This window comes from Hesperophylax consimilis, chromosome 3 (genome assembly GCF_061612785.1).
Source record: "Hesperophylax consimilis isolate HC1 chromosome 3, BYU_Hcon_1.0, whole genome shotgun sequence".
NCBI classification, from domain to species: Eukaryota; Metazoa; Arthropoda; class Insecta; order Trichoptera; family Limnephilidae; genus Hesperophylax; species Hesperophylax consimilis.
Window position 1 is genome coordinate 25,555,547 of NC_142838.1, and position 22,745 is coordinate 25,578,291.

Genomic DNA, 22,745 nt, shown 5'->3' on the forward strand with positions numbered 1-22,745 from the left:
AATAACACTCAATCTAGTAAAAATCTAATATATAAAAAACTTCTTTATACAGGCGACTTATCCTTAAAAATATCTCGCATGTTACCAGTTAATATTTCGACAGCTTTTTACACTAATTCTAAAATAAAAAAACTTAATTAATAACAAGGATGTTTCAAATAAATTAGATAAAAATGGGATATACACTTTAGAGTGTAATGATTGTAACTCGCAGTATGTAGGTATGACTACAAGAAATTTCAAAACCAGAATTAGGGAACACGAACTATGTTTAAAAAATAATAATTTCTCCGAGTTTGCTAATCATTTGATAGAGACAGGCCATAGCTTCAACCGGGATAAAACTAAGTTTAAACATTCCAACATTAATAAATATTTTAATTTGTGCGCATTAGAAACATTAGAAATCAACAAAAAAATTAATTTAAACATTAATATAGTAAATAAAATAATAGCACCTTGCAAATCACCTCTATTGACAATGTTCCCCGTTATGTTGACTCCTCCCTCCGTTTCCTTCTCAACCCCCTCCCCCTCCCTCAAATCCCTCCCATCAAAGAACCAAACTAAATAAAACCCCATATTTCTGCACTTAAAAATTTAGTTTTTAAAATAGCTAGTTAATGACACGGACGTGTCGAAACCGGTCGCTAATTTTATAAAAAAATTTATACGTAACAAATGTACATTGTGAATAATAAAAACTCATTAAAAACAAAAGAATATTTTATAGTTTATTTGACGAACAGTTATATTGTATCATTTATTAATCTCTTCTCTTCGATATCTATATGTTTTCTGGATCTTTGGTCCTCTGCGCATTGGGGTTGAGGCTGTGTCAGGTCAATTACATTTATTAATTACCACCCATAAATCCCCCCTCAAGACGATTGATAGTTTCTCAGTAAATCATTATCCACATTATTAAATTGCCGCTCTAAAGACAAGGAGTGTACACTTAATTTTTTAAATATACAAGGCTATCGTGTTATGCTTAAGAGGCAAAGAAATTATGACCCAAAAATAAACAATTAAAATGATTTCATAAATAGTAAAAAAGTTTTTTTAAAGGTGTAATAAAAACAAAAAATATTAATATATTCTTAAAAATTATGCAATGACATAATTACGCGGGTACCTGCCACATTAACACGAGTCCGTCATGATTTTTTGCACCACGACAAAAACACAATTTGCATACTGAATACATTAAACCCATGTAATATGGGCGTCTTAAGAGAACCGAGCCTTCAAACCTGGATTATATTCTCAGGCTCATTTAGTAGTCGTTGGGTTTATTCTCAGGCCCTGGCAGAATTCAGTGAGGTTTTTTTGGACAGAAAACCGAAGTCCTCAGGCGTAAAACCGCACTCATATAATTATCCACACTACGGATTCAAGTGGGGAGTTTCACTTATAATATCCGGTCAATCAGAAATTATATTCCGAGGGAAAATATCGACTACTTTGTATTGTAAGTGAGAGACGATGGAAACGAAGTGTATTTGTAAGTTTTGAAGTGATTGATCAGGGATCCGGTAACTTTTTGGGGTACTACCTCAAAATCTAATTGTGTCTTACGATTAATGATATTATCCTTTAAAACTGAAAAATAAAATAAAATTCATTACAGCTTATGATGTATAAATATATTATAAATAAAAAAGTAATCAAATACAATTCATTGTTCTTATTTTTCAAACGTTTTTCAAAAGTTTGTATATAATAATATTTACTTGTGTAATAATATTTCCGGGCATTTACGCTCGTGTTGTATTCAAAATAATAGTATATTAAAGTATAAGTGGATAAACAGGTCTTTAAAACACGCGCGATTTTTCGAGCACGACGGCGTAGCCGAGTGCTCGAAATAAAGCAAGTGTTTTAAAGACTAGTTATCCACGAATACTTTACGCTATTTTTTTTATTGGTACACTTTGAAAACATAAATATTGATATTATTATTAAAAATTTGGAAATAAGAACTATTAATGAATTCGTGATGTGACATCACAATATCTTGTTGTCATGGAAATGAAAAACACAAACATTAATTTGCAATCTGTCACATAAGATTAATAGTTGACATCACAGTTTTTACTATTTATTTTGTGTTGTAAAATGAGTTCTAACATTCATAATTTAAATACCAAAGCAGAATCGCGGTTAATACCTGAAAAATCCATAAACTTTGAATAAAATTTTTGAAACATTTGTAATGTTTTATTTGACGTTTAAAATATTCCTGTCAGATTTATAGTTAAAAGTTGACATTTAGACTTCACATTTTGTTAATTTGTTGATGTTGCCATGGTAACTTTAAAAAACACGCGTTCCATAAAGTGCGATTTAAACACGCTAGAGCGTACTTTAAATGAGTAAAAAAGGGCACCAATAAAAAAATATAATATATATGTATATAAAAAAATCGCCATCACGGGATGCCTGGCAGATTTGAGATAATGTTCATTGAAGGAAGTGAAATTTAAAGCTAAGAAATCAAAATATTTCACCAACAAATTTAGATATGTCTCGACGCCTCGAGGAAAATTTAGCACTAACAAAGCCTTTCCTACAAAAATAAAGTTGGTTGTTAACAGGTGAAAAAAATATAATAAGCGGTAATTGTTGATTGAGGTACTAGTTCATATTGAATTATTTGGCGGGATGGAAATAAGTCGACATAACTCAGTGGTTCAGAGCACCTGACCGAACATCAGAAGGTACGGGTTCAATTACCGTTGGCGGCATTTAGTTTTACTCGGAAGATATTTTCAATTTGTATTTATATTTCAGGCGACTAATTTATTGCCTATAATTATTTCGAATAATTTTTGATAATAAAATATTGATACTTTATAAAACCATAGTTTTGCATTGATCCCTGATGTGGGATCAATGTAAAACTAAGATCAGGGCCTATGTCATCTTTAGGGATGCTGTGTGGAGGGTCTTTTAAAGAAGAAGTTCTGAGAAGCAAATCGGGTATAATGGGTAGGCAGAAATCTGGGGGTCAGTATGTCTAAGAGCGACGGACCGGATCCTTCCCAATGTGGTACAAGGCGATATTTCGAGAGAGTCGCGCTGGAGAAGTCAAAAGGTCTCCCTCGACAAGTCTCTCGCGATCTAGCCAGCCACGCAATTGGTGGGCAGGCGCATCCACCACTACTAGACATATACAAACCCCATGAACCCGGAAACCCCAGCTAAGTCAACAAACGTAGCAAACCACTTGGGGCAACCTATGACAGAGGTGTTGGTTATCCAATCAATGGTTTCCGGGGTGGTGGTATCCATAACCCCCTCCCAAGTTGACAACCCTTACTGCGCAACAACAAAAATTACCGTGGAATGACGTAAAATATTTAAGTTCAGCTCCAGGACAACAAAACATCCCACCAAAATTACTTTTCGATGAGTGTTCCCCGCACAGAGTTTTGGCGGCCGGGCGGAAAGAGCCGTCGACGATTATGGACGAGGCTAGCCAATAGAAGCGTCGTTCCGTGAAAGGGCGTCTTGCTACGCTTACTATGCAAAAGTCGGCTTTACCTCTCTAGGCGCGCCATAACATATTTCAAATAAAGAATCGAATGATTTTTTAGTTTACATGATTTTTCTGCTAATTTGATGAACATGTAATGATTGAGCTTTACTCGGTGATTTTGATATTGAATTAAACATTTTTGATCAAATTAACCAACCCCAATATATATTTATGATTTGCGATTTTTTATTATGTTTCATTTCTAAATTTAACGAGATAATTACCCCGGCATTAAGACGCTACATAATTACACAGAAAAACGTCTTATTTTCAATCAAATTAATCTGATTACATGACAGTTTTATAATAGAACAATTTTCCTGCGAAATAATACCTAAATTGTGAAAACATCCCAATTTTTCATTTTTATTGGATAAATAATTTCACATGGAATTTCGTATAAAGCCATAAAAAATTTCTAGAGGGGATTTCTAGATAGGAATGAAAAATGTGTCTCTTGGAGAGGCATATTTTGTGTTCAAGTGTATGAATAAGTCATAAGAAATTGTTGCCACGTTGCCACCTGCCGCCCCGCGCTTTGTTTATTGCCAAAGGGAGCCATACCAGACTCACCAGAGCTGATCAAAACCAGATACAAGAACATAAAGATGGCATAATAGATTTTATATTTACAAAAAAAAAACAGTCTAATTTGCCGCGTATTCAACTTCGTGTCTTTTTGTTCCGCAGCACAGACATAACCAAATGAAAATATAATTAAGAAATGTCATGTTTTTGAAAATGCTTAAAGGGCAAAGGGAGAGGAATTCTAAAAATGTACGTCTGTTTTTCTTCTAAGCCCTGACAGCGAGTGACGTTTTAGATTTTATCAAGCAATTCGCAGAGGCCGTGAAAATACACTCGTTCTGTTCTCATTTATTTCTCAGGAAATTTCAGCTGCAAAAGAGTTCTGAAATATTATTAAGTCTGCTTTCAAAAATATCTTATTTTCTTCGTCCCGTTTCAGGCGAATTGTTTATTTCGTGTAAGATACTCTTACATTTAAAACAATGAAAATGTAATAAACTGAAGCATTCTTGCGAAATCTATCTTGCGTGCGCGTGCCGAATAATATATTTTTTCATATAAGCCTCAGGCGATCTTTAAAATTTTGTTCGTAATAAAAACGGAGGTTTTTTTGGGAATTTTCAAGATTGGAACATAATACAGGTCTCAGATAAGTTTTTTTATATGCATTAATTATATTTTGCAAATAACAATAATACGTATTTCTTTAAATGTGAATACCGCAGAAGGGTCCCAACTGCTCCCAACCGTTTGGAGCCAGTGAAACTATGGCATCGCTTATTGGGGTATGTTACGAGGCTGAAAATGGTGGGAGAGGAAAGAGGATGGTGAGGAACTACCTGGTTATTCAGGCCTTGTCACCAAACACGGCTAAATCCATTAAAAAAACGTTTCAATGCTGAATTATGGTGATACTAAGACAACGTGCCTTTACTATATACATAATTTGAAAAAAAAAACAAGTTGTAAAATAGAGAAATAAGACAAATTAATAAAGTAAAATTTATTTGCGCTATTTGCGGAAATTTGAATCCGCGACCTCCGGATTGCTAGTCAAGAGCCTTACCCCTCGACCACGGAGTTGAAAACAGTTATATAATTAAGTCGATTCGAACTCCAACAGGGAATAAACGATATGAAAGTCGTAGAAAGAATGATAATTAGCAATTTGATAAATGGATTACCTATGGAAGAGTGCCTCTTTTTACGAGATCCTAAATTGTTAAAGCAGGTGGAGGAACCCCAAGGTAAAAAAAGCACAGTCTATACAAAAAGCACCCGTAAAATTATTTATATATGACTTGTTTCTCTTTACAAAAAATATATTTATATGATTTGATTAAATTTGAGCGCTCATTCTTTTTTTTGTTTTCAATAATAAAATATAAACTGAACCTAAAATAAGCTCTTTCGTATAACAACAAACATTCTAAATTTTTCAATTTAGGATTAATTTAGAACCAATTTGTACTTCAAAAATAAACAATCAAAGTTCTACAAAGTCTATATTGTACCAACTTAATAAGAATTTATTGTACGAATAACAACATACAAAACCTGTCTATTAATTAAATGCTAAACGGCGGTTAGAGATTCGTAAGTACTCTAACAATCAATATGGCTTATGGATGGTTCAATACTCGAGGCAATCAATCATGGTATAACATCTGTCCGCCCTGTGAAAGCCCCGGGACACTTTTCCATTATTTGATGTCTTGCTACTGTCTAGAGATCTTAGTTCTCTTCCCGTAAAGTGCTTTCTTCTCAAGGAGAGATTCATGGCACTGTTAAAGTTTATTGTTTTCACTTTAACTGCTGGGCGTGGATTAATTGACTTCTATCATTTCGGACTATTCGCCGAGGAAATAGCCAGCGTAAATTGCGAATAAAACATCAACTGTAAAAAATAAATACAAAGCATTCTGGAGAAGTGAAAGGGCTAAACAATAATGGCGATCAATTAAAAATTAATTAAATATGTTAACAGGTATATTAGCCGCTGTATCAGGGTATCGATTCTCCAATCCAGGCCTCTCGAAATCGCCGTCGAAAGTACATACATTGGTCGACATCTCATTCTTGAGTCTCGTCGAACATACCAAACGCCAAAAGTCATTCCACTCGAGCAACGAGTGGGTCGTACCAATCGTTGTTCGAGTGGAATGACTTCGTCGAGAATCGAGGATAAGAGCTACGACTGCAGAAAATAAAATGTTACCAGTGGTTTGATTTTTAGTGTAATACATTAATTTATTTAAATTTAAAAAACGTATATAACACACAGCGATAAATGTGATGATCCGTAAAGAGAGCAAGTCTGATGTAATCTTAATGAGTAAGATTAAGAAAGGGACGCTTAAATCGTTTGGGCATGTAGAGCGAATGAGCGAAGAAAGGAGTGTAAGGAGAATACATAACGAAATTGTGATTGGTAGCAGAAGTCGGGGACGACTGAGAAAGACACGGCACGATCAAGTGAATTAGATACTTGAGTCGGGCCATGTCAAGAGTCAGAATAATAGAAGAGTATGCATGAGACGATGTATGAATGTGAATTAGGTAAGAGTGTGTGCAAACACCGTGTTTTTTGGCGGTCCGTCTTTTTTGCCTACCCCTGCGGGGAAACGGCTTGATAGTTAGTTAGTACAATAAAATTATAAGCCGCTCGTCTCACTAGGTAATTAAATTGTTCCCGAACTTTGAATTCCTTTGATGAAATGTACAACTTTGCAATTAAAAAAAAATACGTAAACTTAATATAGTATTAAAAATATAAACCCACAAAATTATTACAACAATAAACACTACAGTTATTCAAACTAAAATTACAGCTGGGCACCACGTTTAATGTTGGCAACAATAACATTCTATATACTGATTAAATAAGTATTACAAAGTACCTTTAATGGCTTATCAGCCACAATCACTGGGTTTTTTATTTTTTATTTTATTTATTTGCCAATAAAATATCGACACTAAAAATTTTACACCAAATAAAAAAAACACATAGCAATACAATATTATCAGTTCTCATAAAGTGCGACCACTTAAAGTTACAATAAATGTTTTATAAAATATTATCTAGATTTGCATTTAAATAGGAGTTGATATCAATAATAATAATGAGAGAAAGTGATGTTATTCAATTCAAACTGATGTTATTCAAACTTTTTTAATTCAATCTCAATGCAGAATAGTAAAAAAAGAAGGAATAAGATTGAAATTAATTCATTAAAAGATTCGTTATGCTAATCGAAAACAGGTTTCCATGTTTGTTGCTCTTCTGAACTGAATTGTTATAACATCCTACTTGTATCTTGTACATCGGTTGTAACACGAAGGATTAATTTAATATTTTTTTGAGAAAACCGTTTTACTGACATAGGCTGCGCGAGTTTCGGCTTGTTATCTAACACGGTCCAGTCACTTTCGCTGACAGCACAATAATTTATACACAATTTCAAATTAATACCATTAAATGTCACAAATAAGACGTAACTCTGATTGGATCCGAAATTTCTGCAAGTTGTTATACAAGTGGCATGTTAAACTCTAAGATAATTACTTTTCTTGAGGGAAATGGAACAACGCCTTGGGTTCTTAGCGAAGTTGTTGATACGAATAGTGACTTTTACTTTGGTTATAACGGTGAAATGCTTTGGATACCAAAAACTGCATGATTTATATTGACGATATCTGCGACACAGAGGTTAGAGCTCTGATCTACGAGTAGGTACAGAGGATAATAAAGGGAAAGTCGAATAAAATATCGTCAACTGTAAAACAAACAATATCGAAGTCATCTTATAACTACTAAAAAAGACTCAAATAATAAGAAGACTGGAACATTTTTTATCATATTCTCTTCAACAGCAACGTCTGTCTGTTTGTGCGCTTAGTTCATCTAAACTACGCAATGGATTTTGATAGGGTTTTCACTATCATTTAGAGTTTTTTTTTTGGAAGGTTTATGTATATAGTATATGCATATTATATTTGTAGAAAGAAGTCGTAAAAATATATATTTTCAGGCGCTTACATTGCTAACGCTGGCTAAACCTTATGAGATACATCAAAACAATGTACAACGGAATAGTATTTATTTAAAAGGTTTACAGGAAAGTGCGGCAACGCATGTGTCTATCTCCTAAGGATAACCCCCAGAAACGCAGGGTACACGTCAGCTAGTTTTTATATAAAATTATATCAAAATACAAACGGGCCGCTAAAGTATGTCCACTCACTGAAAAAAATGAGTTAGCTAAAGTGTTAAGCTAATTGAAGTTGTGTAACCATCGCCTAAACTTGAGCTACTAGTACCAAACTACTTTATGTGCAGATACCGTCGTTGTTTAGTAAAATGTGCTTGAGCTATTACAACCAAACTTTAATAATAGCATACTAAAGGCTTACTTACCTAAACAAAATAATCGGTTTGGTTAATTAAGCTAAAGTAATTTACTAAACCTATTTCACTTTAGTAACTCAAGTTTATGTGTTACTTCCCAAAGTATTTAGCTAAATTTAACTAAACATCTAGTTTGGTTAAATGTTGTGTTCTTATAGCCAAACTTGGTTGGAATATCTAAATTTGGTATTTTTACATAAAAATTAGTTGCTTTGCACAAAATTGAGCAAATGCAACAAAACTTTTGTTAAATCTCCCGAACTTTGGTAGATCTTATCGTTGTCGCTAGCGGTCCGCGATGACGAGTTGTTTATTTACGACGCAGTTGTCAGTTCGCCACAGTTCGCACCATACTTGAATTGACGTTTGTTGCGCGCGTTGGGAATTTATTTTATTCTAACCGCTGTTCCTAGATCCTAGTGATAATGGCAAACAACACCGTGGAGGATTATTTAATTTCTTGGAATCTGGAAGCTTACATAGAAACATTTAAAGGTGAGTTTTTTTTTTCATTTTTTTATTGATTTAGAATTTAGATCATGGAACTATAATATATTTTACGATAATATCCATTCTTTTTGATTTAGAAACTTGCACCTTCATTATTCATGACTCAAGTACGCAATAGATTTAGTAGATTTGTATTTATTATGTACCTAGTTTGAAGAGTGCGTGTGGACGCTACAACCAGATTGTGTCAGTAGTCATGACACAGGTTACAGAGAGTGGTATATAAAAAAAAAAATAATAATTGGATGACTTGTATAGCGCTGTTTTTGTGCAAAATCACCTCAAGGGCGCCTTTATTTCTTTGTTCGTTTCTGCCAGTATTATTTTGTATTGAACGAATGTTGTTTAAAACTGCAGTATTTTCTAAGTTACAGTTTTACCCTAGCCAGAAACTAGAACCAACCAAACTAGCTTTTAAATTGTACCGATGGATGGTCAATCATAGCAGGTTATGTTTAATTTTAATAAATGTGTATTGCAATTATTAATTCGGACATATCATTTTGAACATTGAATTCTATTGATTTTTTTTGGGAGGAATATGTTTTTTTAAATACAGGGTGTACCCATTGTTTATGTTTACATTGGAATTTTTCATATAAATTAAATAATTTCATTATTAAAACTATTTTATCTCCGCTTGATTCATGATACAGGGTGTTCGGTATCTGCTGTTGTATAAATATACATTTTTTTAATTAATAATTTTCATTCCTTTGGAAAATAATTTTTTATTTTCTTATTTGAAAATTTTTGTATTTTCTCGTCGTTTTTTTCTTTATTTCAGAACAAGCCATGGACTCAAAAACACTCCTGATAATATCTGAAGATGATATTAAAGAATTGATTCCGACTGTAGGGCACCGGGCACTGTTTACAGCACACATTAATGCGCTCAAGGATGTTATTAATCCACCTGTCATAAGTGTAAGTTTTTAAATTTTAATTCATCATTACTGCTTTTAAAAAGCAGTAATGGTGACATATTGTATACCTAGGCCTTTTTTGGCTAACCATTTGGAAATAGTTGTACCGGACGCGATTTTGATACAAAAATAATAGTATTTAAAATAATAATTCCTGTAATTAATGTATAAATCGACTGCCGGGGGGTCAAACAATTCCAAAGGGATAAAAACAAAGCTTGACCCCTTCACCCCTTCTTTCGCCTTTGCGTACATACCTGATTTTTGTTTCAGATTGAAGATATACCTTCAAATTCCAAACAAACAACGCCCATATATTATTAACACGATGAATTCGTTGAAAATGACATTTCCTTGTTGGAAAATATAAATAAATCACAAAGAATAACGCAAGAAGCTTTTGAAGAGCAAATTTCTAATGTAAGTTAAATAATTTTAGTAGGTTTCAGATACCTAAGTAACTTAGGTTAATTGTTTTATACATTCCGATATGTGTATTTTAGTAGTGGCAGCGTAGAATAACCGTCCTGTGACTGATATTATGATGATTATAGAAGTGGTTATTAGTTATTTAATCAATATGCAATTTTGTTTTCTAGGACTTACGCAATCATCTCCTATCAATCAATGAAGGGCAAGAACTTTTAATGCAGTTTGAGTCAAAGGGTCTGTGGAAAATTCTGCCAGACTGTGCAGTACTATTATAAGTAAGGAATTGCAGGGTAATCCAGATAGATCCATTACAAGCAAGAAATTTTATGAATTTGCTTTTCAAATCACCAAAGTCTTTAATAAAGAAAGCGCAGCTGTGTATTTCACCCCATATGTGTGTTTTGGGCCTACTCAAAAAATTGCTGCTAAAGGTAAATTACTAGACACATACAGGCAGCGCCGAAAAGAATTTGCCAAATCAGGACACAAACAATTTTTACTATATTTAAGAAAAATTTATAATAAAAAATGATAATATAAATGTGTGTATGATCAAACATGTTTTCTTTTTTGAGGCTTTGCTGGTAGCTGGAAACAAAAGAGACGATTCTTAACAAAATAACTTTTATATGAATGAGGTTTTTAATAAGTACATTCTAGTCTTACAAAACATAATATTTATTTATTTAGGTTTCATCTCTCAAAAGGGTTGTAATAAACTACCTGCAACTCAAAGTGTTTAACCCATGATTCTGAATTATGGGTATAATCGTTCGAGTTGATGGTGGTTACATTTACACCCTGTATTGTTTTCAGCTAAACTGCAAAGCTGCACTTCCTATTTAATAAAGATAATCTAACCAAAAAGCTAAGCTACAGTACCTAAAGCTAGCTAGCAGTAGAGAGGTAAAACACCTATATCGGTAGGGCTATTCCAACCGAAGTTTAGTTAATCAACCTAACCATTTTGTTATATTAACTAAATAATAAGGTTACTACATCTAAACAGTTGTGTTTTTCTAAACAAACACTACAAAATGGTTTAGGTATATAATTTTTAGTTTAGGTAACACAACTAAACACAGAAAGCTGTCTCAACTGATTAGTTTAGCTAGAATATCTGAATCGTTAAGCTGTCATAAATAAACTGCTGTTTAGCAAACAGTAGCTAAAAGTTCGGCAGTCACCACAGCAACTAAACTGTTTAGTAGATAATTACTGAAAATTTAGTAAATAGTACCTAAACATTTCTTTCAGTGCTGGAAATATTCTATATATAACCTATATTCACTATATCAATTCATCTAAGCACCTGTCAAGAATTTCAACAAAACAAATACATGTAAAAAGACTTTTTAACATAAAATAATTTTGGTATCTACCTTATCGCTTGTCTGATAGAAAAAATGTGAAACTTTGTGGCGGTACATGCTAAAACTTCTTTTGGTCAAAGAAACTATTTATTTCAGGCACCACTTATGTTTAATATTCTTCCAAATCATATTAAGTCTACCAATCCCTGAGTCAAATTAAAAAAAAAAATAGTTAAGATGTTTGTATTGACAGATGATTGCGTTAAAATTTTTATTTCATTGTCCTTTCTTAAATAATAAAATTTTATATAAATCCCATTTGCTAAAAACTGAATGTCACCCTAGTTGTCTTTATTATCTACTTGTTTCTTCTTGGGAATAATTTTTTTTTTTTTTTTAAAAAAAGAAAGACAAACATTCCCGGGTCACGGATAACCCAACAATGTTTGAAAATCTCCTACTACCACCACAGAAAGCCGAAAATGTTGCTTGTGTTGTGATGGAGGACTTAGCCAGCCGAGGAATCGAATACGCGACGCTCGGGTGAGACCCAAGCGCTATGCCCACTCAACCACTGACCGGTCGTAATGATTAATAAGTTTTTATGGTTCACATTTTTATATATTTATTTTATTTATTTACGGACAAATAGTCCATTTACAATATAATATTATTTACACCAATAAGAATCAGAGATGGCAGTGAAAGGAGAGCATATATAAATGATGAGCAATGACAATATACATATAATATAAAAAGTACAGATGGAAGACAATTACAAGTGTTACAACACAATTACAATTACAATGCATGTAGAAGGTTTAAAGGGCTTTAAAAATTACAGATTACGTATCGACCGTCGAAATTCATTTAGGCTTACACCAAAAAATTCAATGCTTTGACTTGACGGTGAGTTGATAAGTCTCGACATTGTGGACAAAAGATTGTTACAATATACTGTCAAATTACCCATCTGGTAACTCATCCGTTTTTTTCTTTATTTTTTAATATTTTGCGTTTGTATGTAGTAAGCTTTATGTTTGTGATTACTCTGTTTGCTTCACTCAAATGTAAATTGTTAATCTCGATAAAGGATTATTCCTAGTGAGGTTGATTTTTATGAGTGATTTATGTATGGTGAGATGCAATAAATAAATGAATAACTAGTTCGTATTAACAAGATAAAAATTTCTTTTAACTTGAATAATGTCTTAATTACTTAATTACCCAAGCAACAACAATGAAAATTTGTATGTAAAATTATCCAAGTCCTTACCGGTTGATTGTCTTGATCCAGGTATCGCAGACCAAAGTAACTTGTCTCCACCAGGTCCAGCTGCTTGAACACAGCATCCAGCAGCAGTTGGCCCGACTTGTTAGCCTGAAACAATCGATGAACATTCTCATTAATATGTATGCCAGATTACTATTCATCTCGTTAGCGAGAAGGAATAAGATACTCTAAATGGTGGGGTAGAGATAAACAATTCTCTGCTTTGGATTTTAGGGTAATATTTATGTAAACAACACCTGTAACTAAAATGATTATACTGTATGAACAAAGATTACGGCAATGAATTCGGAACACTGTAGAAGGGAATTATTAGAATATATTTTTCTCGAAAATGTTTAAAAATAAAAATAATTATAAGAATGGTACGTTTTTTGTTATTGTTATAATTTTTAAATCCCCTTTGCGTTCTACAATATGCCTTTAATTTTATGCTAATTTGTTCACCAGATAAATACACTAACTTTTTTTATCATTTACTTAAAACTGTTCAAGGGGCGAAACGGTCAAGATGTGATAACACGATATGTTACATCATTTACAAAAAACATGTTACAATGTACATAGCAATCATTTCACATATCAGGGACATACAGGGTGTCTTTACAATAAAGCTAAGTTTGTATGTATGGAAGACGTATTATTATTTTCGTTATTTATATTTTAATATATTCAGTGTTTTTTAAGACGAAATTTAAAAATGTTATGAATATTTTTATATCTGATACTTTCTGGTAATGTATTACAAAAAAACTTTACTCCAAGATATTTATAGTTGAATTGGCCAATTGTTTTTTTTTACATCTTGGAGTTCGGAGAGTTGATGTTTTCTATAATTTTTAAAAGACGTTGTTATTTAGATTATATTCTTTGTAATTTTGAAATGTTGCATGGTAAAAGTATGATGCTTTTATTTTTCCGAGATTAAATTCTTTATACATAAGTTTTAATCGATATTTATATGATTTAATTGTTTTCTATTTTAATTTTAGTGCTATGTAAGGCGATTGTGTGTGTTTTGTTGTTCCACCCCATCCTATAATGCCACATTGTATCACCGACAGAAGGCAAAGTACCGTCATTCTGAGAAAATTTTGAAATCTTCGATCATTGAAAAATTACTTATTGGAGTCATTTTAAATTAAATTGAAGTAAACAACTTTGTTAACGCCACAGATTTTGATAAACGATATCAATATATTTCAAAAACAAATCTTAAAATTAAAAGTACATTTTTAAATTAATTACTTTGGAATTAATATTTTGCATTAAGAATATTGGTTATTTATTGTTATCAAGCATAATTCGTAGAACTTTATTTAAATTTTACTTTTATTTCAATAATATTGTTAAAAATTTTTTTTAAACAAAATTGGTTATTTTCACTTAATAAAATTAATAATTTAAAAGTTGACCACGTTAAAAACATCATTCGTAAATCCTATATCATTTATTCCATAATAAATCGGAACCTTTATCTATATCTATATGTTAAATAATAAGTTACCCCATTTGGCCTAACTCCAAATACAATTGAGTTGGTATAATAATATTTCAGACCTTTGTTATAACTTTTTTTATATCTTCGTAAAACGACCTTCAAGTGATAGTATACAATACATAGTGAAGACATCAGGGATGATTGTTTATTATTTCAGGATTCATCAGAGTGTTTCAATAAGTTTTTGCTCGTTTTATGTATCATTTATATTCAGTATCACATAGTATGAATAAGTAAGGCAAAATGTTAAATATTCTTTTAAATTCAATATCAAATAGAATGAATGAATACGGCAAAATGTGAAACATTAATTTATATTCAGTATCACATAGTATGAATGAGTAAGGCAACATGTTAATATTAATTTATATTCAGTATCACATAGTATGAATGAGTAAGGGAAAATGTTAAATATTTATTTATATTCAGTATCACATAGTATGAACGAGTAAGGCAAAAAGGTAAATATTCGTGGAAAATAACATTATTGTTCTTTGATTTCTATGGACATCTGAAGAGATAAGACGGGTATGTGTCGTGATCCAAATATGTGCCTAATTGAGGTTTAAATATCCAATACAAAACTGTTCAAAATCAAATGGGATGGAGATCTACAATGTCAGGCCTGTGTAAGTGGGGCAAAGAGCTGGGCGATTGGGATTGATGGAATTTGATTTGTTTCCATTCAAATTTGCTTCTTGCTTGCTTCTTTTGAACACTTTTGAACTTGGTTAGATTTTTAGGCTTTTAAGATTTTTTATGGAACATTTGATTTGTTTCTATTAAAATTTGCTTCTTGCTTGCTTCTTTTGAACACTTTTGAACTTAATTAGATTTTTAGGCTATTTTTTAATTACTTTTAATGACTTTACACAACTTTCCAAAGGTTTTAATTTTTCATTGTTCTGATTTGTCAGCGAACCCGCGGGGAGAGAGATCAATTTAGATTTGTAAAAAAAAAATATTTTTGAAAGGTAATATGGCTAACATAGTTTTTTTAACTCTCTAAAAATTTTTCAAAAAAGTAAACGAGAGAATCTGTAAAAAACTAAATTGCGTCCCATCCATTCAACATCTCTTTAAATCGTATTAAAATAAAAACAATTTATCAAATGAAAATGTAAGAGCTATTTTAGTGACCACATCGAAATATTCAATTACTCTCCAATCTCCATATTTAATTTATTCCTCCTCTGACTTACGGCACGGCAAAAAATGCATTTGCTAAGAATTCGCTATAACTCACGCAGTTTATGCATCGACCATGATATTTTACAACGGGATTTTCGATACCGTCGAAAGCGCACACAAAGTGCCAAAATTTCAAAATGCTTTCGGGATATCAAAACACCTTCTTAAAATTGAAATAATCGCCTCGTTCGAGATAAATTCTGTATGCCGCTTTTGGTGGAGTCCGCCGTTCTTTGCGGGCTGCCAAACACCACAACGATTCAATTTGACCCGCGATGGGGCGCCAGTGACGAGCATTTGTAATTCAAATGACTGCGGTAGTTCCCGCCCATTGGCGCCTTTTCGTTCGAACTTCGAACGGCCAACGGTACGTAATGCCCAGTTGCCCGGATGGAAAATAAATCAAATAATAACCGAGTGCGTAGGTACTGGGTAATACTTAGTACTTACGCAAATAAAATTACGAGTAATTATGTAATCATGCATGTTTGATTGCGACCGATATACGAGCGGAGCAAATCAAATTGCGATAAATAATGTTGAACACAGTTGTTTTGGGATAATCATATGTTACCACATTGTGTTATTAATACCGAGGGATAAAACCAGTACCAATGTTATTCAATTCAGGTACTGAGGAAAATAAATCTTATTATTTGTACCTACTGCAAATACGTGGAATATATTCGTCATATTTTCATACGATATTTATCCAGAGTTCGGAATGACTTTGAAGAACTAGCCGAACTTAAGAAAATTGAAAAATGAATAACTATAGTTATATCTATATTTTTATTGAGATGTAATATCGTGATTATTATGACTTACATAAGCCGCAGCTTTGTTGGTACATGCAATACCTGGTAAAGATTGGGAACAGGTTGAAAACATATTTATTTATAAGTGCTCTTCGCGACAACAACTGACAAGCAATAAGCTGCAAATGTTCGGAGATGAAATTAATTAATATATATCAAGTTGACCAAACATTGTGAAGGCCTCGAGGGATAAGGCTCTCGACTAGCAAATCCTGAGGTGTTGGGGTCCAATCCCGGCGTGCGCTTTCAAATTTTAATTTACTTACTTTGGCTTGTTTCAATTATTTAAAATAATACGAAAATTTTCGAAATAATATATTGTCGTATTTGGAGATCAATTCCGAATAACCAGGTACCTCCCCATCTCCTTCTCCTACAATCTGAGGACCTTCAGCTTCACAACCATAACATACTCTAAGGACGGGTTGTTTCGGAGAATTTGAATAATTCATCAAATTTCAACGTGAATTTTCAAGTTCTGTGAAAGGTTTTTTCAAGTTCTGTTATTATTTCAGTTCTGTCAAGCAACTAGCCTATAATGATATAAAAACAGAACTTGAATAGGACTTTCACAGAACCCGAAAATGAATGTTGAAAATTGATGAATTGTTCAAATTCTCCGAAACAACTCGTCCTAATTGGGGATGCTATAGTCTTACTGGCTCCTAACGTTTAGGAGCAGTTGTGACCTTTATGCGGTATTCCAACCATTTGATTTTAAATCGATATCAAAATAGATATAGAACCTCCCATCCCTCTTTAAATGAGCCAGTATGAGGGCCAGCGCTCCATTCTAAGAATTCAAATATAACTACTGAAAAATGAAACACGAAAACTACCGTATTTTTGTCGAAGCTTGTTTATAGTTTTATTTTTTCACATTACCTTCTATTTCTACTCCATATTAAACTATCAGACCCACAAAACAATAAATTAAAAAGGTTATAAATTCTCACCAAAGTAGTAAAGACAAGAGTAATATTTTAACATAATGGAAAGGTTCAACTTTATCAAGATTCACTCCACATGACTTCTTTCCAAAAAGTAAAAGTAAAACATCACACATCAACACAGCCGCACGCTGGGAATATCGCCGTGGGCAACCAAAAATATTCAATTAAACTTCTAACTTTAAAACAGATTGTATTTAAAAACATAATTAAATGTAACTTTAAAGGTTGAGAAAACTACAAACTTCATTGTTACCTATTCAAATTGTGGCAGAAATCTAAAACGCCCCCTGAAGTTAGATAATTACAAACTTTATTAGGTAGGTCCGCTTTAAACTATGATTTCAATGCTCTTGAATAAAGCATTGACAAAAGAATAAATAAATATGACACGAAATTTTGACAGTTAAATCGATATAGTAAAGCTCTATAAGCTAATGATGAAGCGAGAAAAAAAGACGACGGGATTTTTTTTTAGTGTAATAAATTTTAAATAATCTATTAATAAAATGGGAATACATTTTTTTTTTTGGTTTGACTGAGGACTGAACTATACTCCAAGGGGACTGAGTACAATGAGTTAACCGCGCATCCCAATTGGATGTTACCGAGATTTATTTCGTAACAATTTTTTTACAATGGCGTCCAATTTCAGAGAAATGATGTGCACGTATGTTTACGTGAGTGCCAAGTTGATAGAAAGCATTATAATTGACAACGAGTCTATCTGCAAAATTTCATCTCGATCGGATGTCGGGAAGTGGGTTAACATCCACTTCAAGATTCCATTACGTTTATTCATTTATTCATGTAAACAAAAACGAAATTCAAATAAATGTGTTTAAAAATAGTTGCGATGGTAAACAAAGTCCAAACTAAAACAGCTGCCCAATTTTTGAGACATCAAAGCTCAGCGTTGAAGAGTTTTTTTAATGGGGGACTAAAGCAGATTTTCTGTCTTACAAAACGATTTTTTTTGTTTCGTGAATACCTACAATAGTTTCAACTGCGCACCGCTAACCAAAGCCATTGGGACTAAGGTAACCGCAATTGGAGAATGTTGTGGGGCTGATGAGGTAGAAAAAGGATGATAAGTATCTGGTTATCAAATCACAGACGACTAAAGCCATTTCAAGAAACGATCCTGTTCTGAATGATGGTATTTCACCAGGGATACACTGAAAGTACCTATCGCTTAGTTGCTTAATGAGTACTGTTGCATGTTGTGTGTGGTTGTTTTGTACTGGTAGCAACCCCGTCGCGAATCTAGTGTTGCCATATAATATATTATCATAGCTCATAGCAGTCGGTGAATGGACCGGCCAGCCCCGGGGCGTGTTTGGACCGACTGACTCTTTATTTAAGCGGAGGCAAATCGGACCAGATGTAATACTTGATGGCATGCAGCGCCAGTAATAATAAAGCGAGTATCAAAAGTGATGGATTGATTCAATGGGCTGAAGAACCTATTTACCTAGATATATTTTATAATATTGAAACTAAATAATTTATTTTATTTATTAGTTATTCACGCCAAGAAGGCTTTTCACATGTATACAATGTTTAAGGTAAGCTGATCAGCAGTACAATACTGAGTGTATATTACGTAGGATAATAGGCCGAGAACGGAAAAGATAAGCAGGTACAATACTAGTTATCATTGAGAGTTGTTGTACATTAAAGTAATAGTTGTTGAATAAATAATAATAAGAGTACAAGATAGGGTCTTAAGGTACTATGAAAGTAGTAGCTGAACAATATTTACTAACGTTTTGATGTTAGTAAAATAAATATGAAATGTTTGTTGTTAAGCATTGTGAGTATTTAGCAAACCTTAATAAGGCCACATTAAGTATTACAGAACATAGCTTTGTATAAGAATAAACAAGAATGGTTTTTTGTGAAGCAAGTTTGTAATTAACACATATTTTTACGTCCGATTTGGTGTTTTATGAAACCTAGAAAAAATTATGTAAAGATAAAGTTTGTGAATCACTTCTAATACATTCATTTGTATTTTGGTCACTAAGTGGTGGCCGTAAACATCGACTGAACTATACCTATTACCTAGTTTGTTTAGAATCTGAATTGGCGAATTTTCGAAATAATTATTAACAGACTTTGGAACATAATAGAGACAGTATGTCTTGTCTTGTGCGTGGGTACACGCAAAGTAATAAGATTCGCTAAATCCACGGCGTCTAATTTTCAATTCACTATTTTGAAAAGACAAACTAAATCGGTGCGCCTTGATGATAAGTCGGTCAAGCTTAGTAAGTCCATGTGTAATTAAGATCTTCGATGTATGATGTTTATTAAAATATTTATCCACTGGACTGTCTAGTCTAAAGAAGCATTTCAATTAAATGAGAGGTGCCTTTAGGCGCACATGCACACCTTTGGCAATATGCATTAAATAATAACAATAATATACACATTCACTTTTTATTTTTATTTTCACCTTGTTCTAGATGATGCTTGATTGATCAGCCTGCACGGTGAAAAATAGTACTGCTGATTTATTAAAATTCTGTTAAAAATGTGATGCCACGCCATTTCTCAATAGAATATCAGTGAATTCAAAATATATCGGAACACGTGTTCTTGCAGCTGCGCTTATCCTAATAAGTATAACGACGAAATGCGAGAAAAATATATTTATGAAAACGTGTTCCGACATCCTCATAAAATAATCGCGTTTCACTCATAGTTTTGATAAACTTTTAGTAAATCACGATGTCGGAACACGTTTTATATTGCGTCTATTATATATGTATACTATCAAGTAAAATGCAGGGGCATAAACACGTGTTCCGATATATTAAGAATTTACTAAAAGTTGATGATGAAATTCAGCAATTCCGTTTTAACCGGATTACCAATAATTTAAAAAGATTATGAATAAATAAGCAATACCTATTTTTCTCCGTGTATGGATTATTCAGAAATTTCAAAACATATACAGGGTGTATCGGCAAGTACCCGACAAACTTTAACCAGCTATTCCTCAGCACATTTGGAGTAAAAAATGTTATGGGCGCTTTGCTGTCCCTTAACATTTTTTTTCCATTAAAAACAAAAAATAAATAAAAAATCCACACTCCGTCACTGTCATTTGCCTTGTTTCTCGCGTTCAACAGCTGTTATTAGGAAGTGCGTCAAAAAGTGTCCTCGCTCTTTCGTACACACTAAATAATAATAGTTAAAAATGAGACGAATGGTGCTGTGCCATTTCGTTGTGATTGTAAAAGCGCGCCAACGTAGGTACGTACGTACATTATTCAACGAAACTCGAACAAAATATTGCCAGATGGGTTTTCAAACTTTGACAAAGGATAAAACATTGGTGACATGTGGTGAAAATATGAATAGTAAATTTTTATTAAAAAAAAATGTTACCGGACAGCAAAGTGCCCATAACATTTTTTACTCCAAATGTGCTAAGGAATAGCTGGTTAAAGTGTGTCGGGTACGTGCCGATACACCCTGTATATCTTCGACGGAAGAAAATATATTTCTATTACCTACTTAGGAATTTTAAAACAGAAATTGAAAAAAAACACTTTTACCCGAATACTTCAAAGTCACGCCAATATTCGAGAAATATCATTAAAAATATAAGTACAAAAAATCTATTGCCTGCCTATAATATGGTAGGGAATGAAAAGTTAGCACATTCCCGAAAAGCTTGCACAATTGAAAAGTTTGAGTTTGGCAACTGTACTTGACGAATTCAATTATGAATTTATTTTTCGAAATTTTGTTAGTAAATGAATTATTTTTCGCAGAAAGAAATACAATATAAATTGAGGAGTGAACTGCGTATTCAATATAAAACTGTGTAATTTTTAGTCTGAAACAATTTTGAATTTTAAATAATAAGCAAGCTATTTCATAATGATCAAATGGAAAAGAACCAATGAAAACTCAGTTTATTAACTACCTGCAAAAATATACATATTTAAAAAAATATCAATTGTATTTTAAATATGTTTATTAAAAAGAGTAATATATTTATATATAAATATATATATAATATATATATAAATATATTACAATGAAATATGTACCCCTATAATTAAGCAGAGCTTGTATAATACCATAATTATTTATTTGTTTATATGTTATAGTATTTAGTGTACAAATGATAATGATAAACGAACATCGTTACTTTATAAAAAGTTCATTTGATTCTACGTAAATTCACAATAATATTAAAATTACAAAAATGTATTAAAAAAACGGAATAGTAACTTACTCGAGAATTAATTTAATTGGTTGAATAGCATTCAATGGTACGTTAACATAAATTGTTAACATGAAAAGAGCCAAAGCACAGGTTCTCTTTCCAAACAAAGCACTGACGTCAATGCATGCAGAATGATGCAATGATGCAAGAATTCAATAGACTCAAAACAGTCAATTAATAGAAAGCTTTCACCGATGGAAAAATGCCATTCAATGATGCTATTTGATGCATAAAATAACATCTGCAACAGTACAATCTATGGGAGATATTGCACTATACACGTTGCACTTGAGTAAATTTATACCATTGAAATTGTTTATATAAACGGACAAAGTGATACGTAAATGATAAAATAATCTACAATTGTGATGTTAGGTATGCCATATAAGTTTATTTCTAGTCACTTAAGTATTAACGTACATTATTATTATTATTATTTATTGGATTATTTGTATAGCGCCTCTTTTGTGAGATATCACCTCAGGGGCGCTTTACAATTGATGCAGGTATTACAAAAAATATAAATATTACAAAAATAAAGTGAAATTAAGTTAAGTAAAATGAAGTATAAGAACAGGTGACACGAAGATAGAAGATGGAGACTCTGCAGCAAGAATCCTAGGTGGTGAAGAAACTGGATCAGCTGCTGCAGCGAAAGAGTCCACCGCCTCCACCAACAGTGCCAGCACGAGGTTTGTCATCCGTCCAGGTGTCTGCTGCTAATAAAACGCTGACACAATATCCTCTCACAGCCACCAGACGAAGATAGAAGATGGATACTCTGCAGCAAGAATCCGTATATGAATATAAGTTATTTTACTAGCTTTCAAGTTCTTAAGCCCCTGCATTCCCAATTTTTACCGATTTATAACAAGTTTCTCTTTCACTCTTTATGTTTTTAAGTTCCAAAAAATATAAAAAATACTTTTTAAGGTAATATTTACACATTTTTTATGCCGAAAGGTTAATTATATGAAATTCCCTCAGTAAAAAAAAATCCCAAAGTAGACCGGTCGGTGGCTGAGTTGACTTCGCGTTTGTGTCCCACCCAGGAGTAGCGTGTTCAATTCCTCGGCTGGCTAAG

The 22,745-nt window shown here is 32.6% G+C and overlaps 1 protein-coding gene and 1 long non-coding RNA gene across 4 annotated transcripts in view; one reads left to right on the forward strand and one right to left on the reverse strand.

Moving 5' to 3' along the window:
• LOC149425165 (uncharacterized) overlaps positions 1-22,745 on the reverse strand; it is a 753,180-nt gene that overhangs the window by 246,352 nt on the left and 484,083 nt on the right. For all 3 annotated transcript variants that reach the window (XM_089649680.1, XM_089649672.1, XM_089649663.1), the window contains exon 3: positions 12,938-13,042. In XM_089649680.1, coding sequence (XP_089505806.1) covers positions 12,938-13,042 — 105 coding nt within the window. The remainder of the gene's footprint in view (positions 1-12,937; positions 13,043-22,745) is intronic.
• LOC149425166 (uncharacterized) lies at positions 8,906-10,324 on the forward strand. Its single transcript, XR_016305673.1, has 3 exons — positions 8,906-8,975; positions 9,778-9,917; positions 10,190-10,324. It is a non-coding gene; the product is annotated as an uncharacterized LOC149425166 (long non-coding RNA).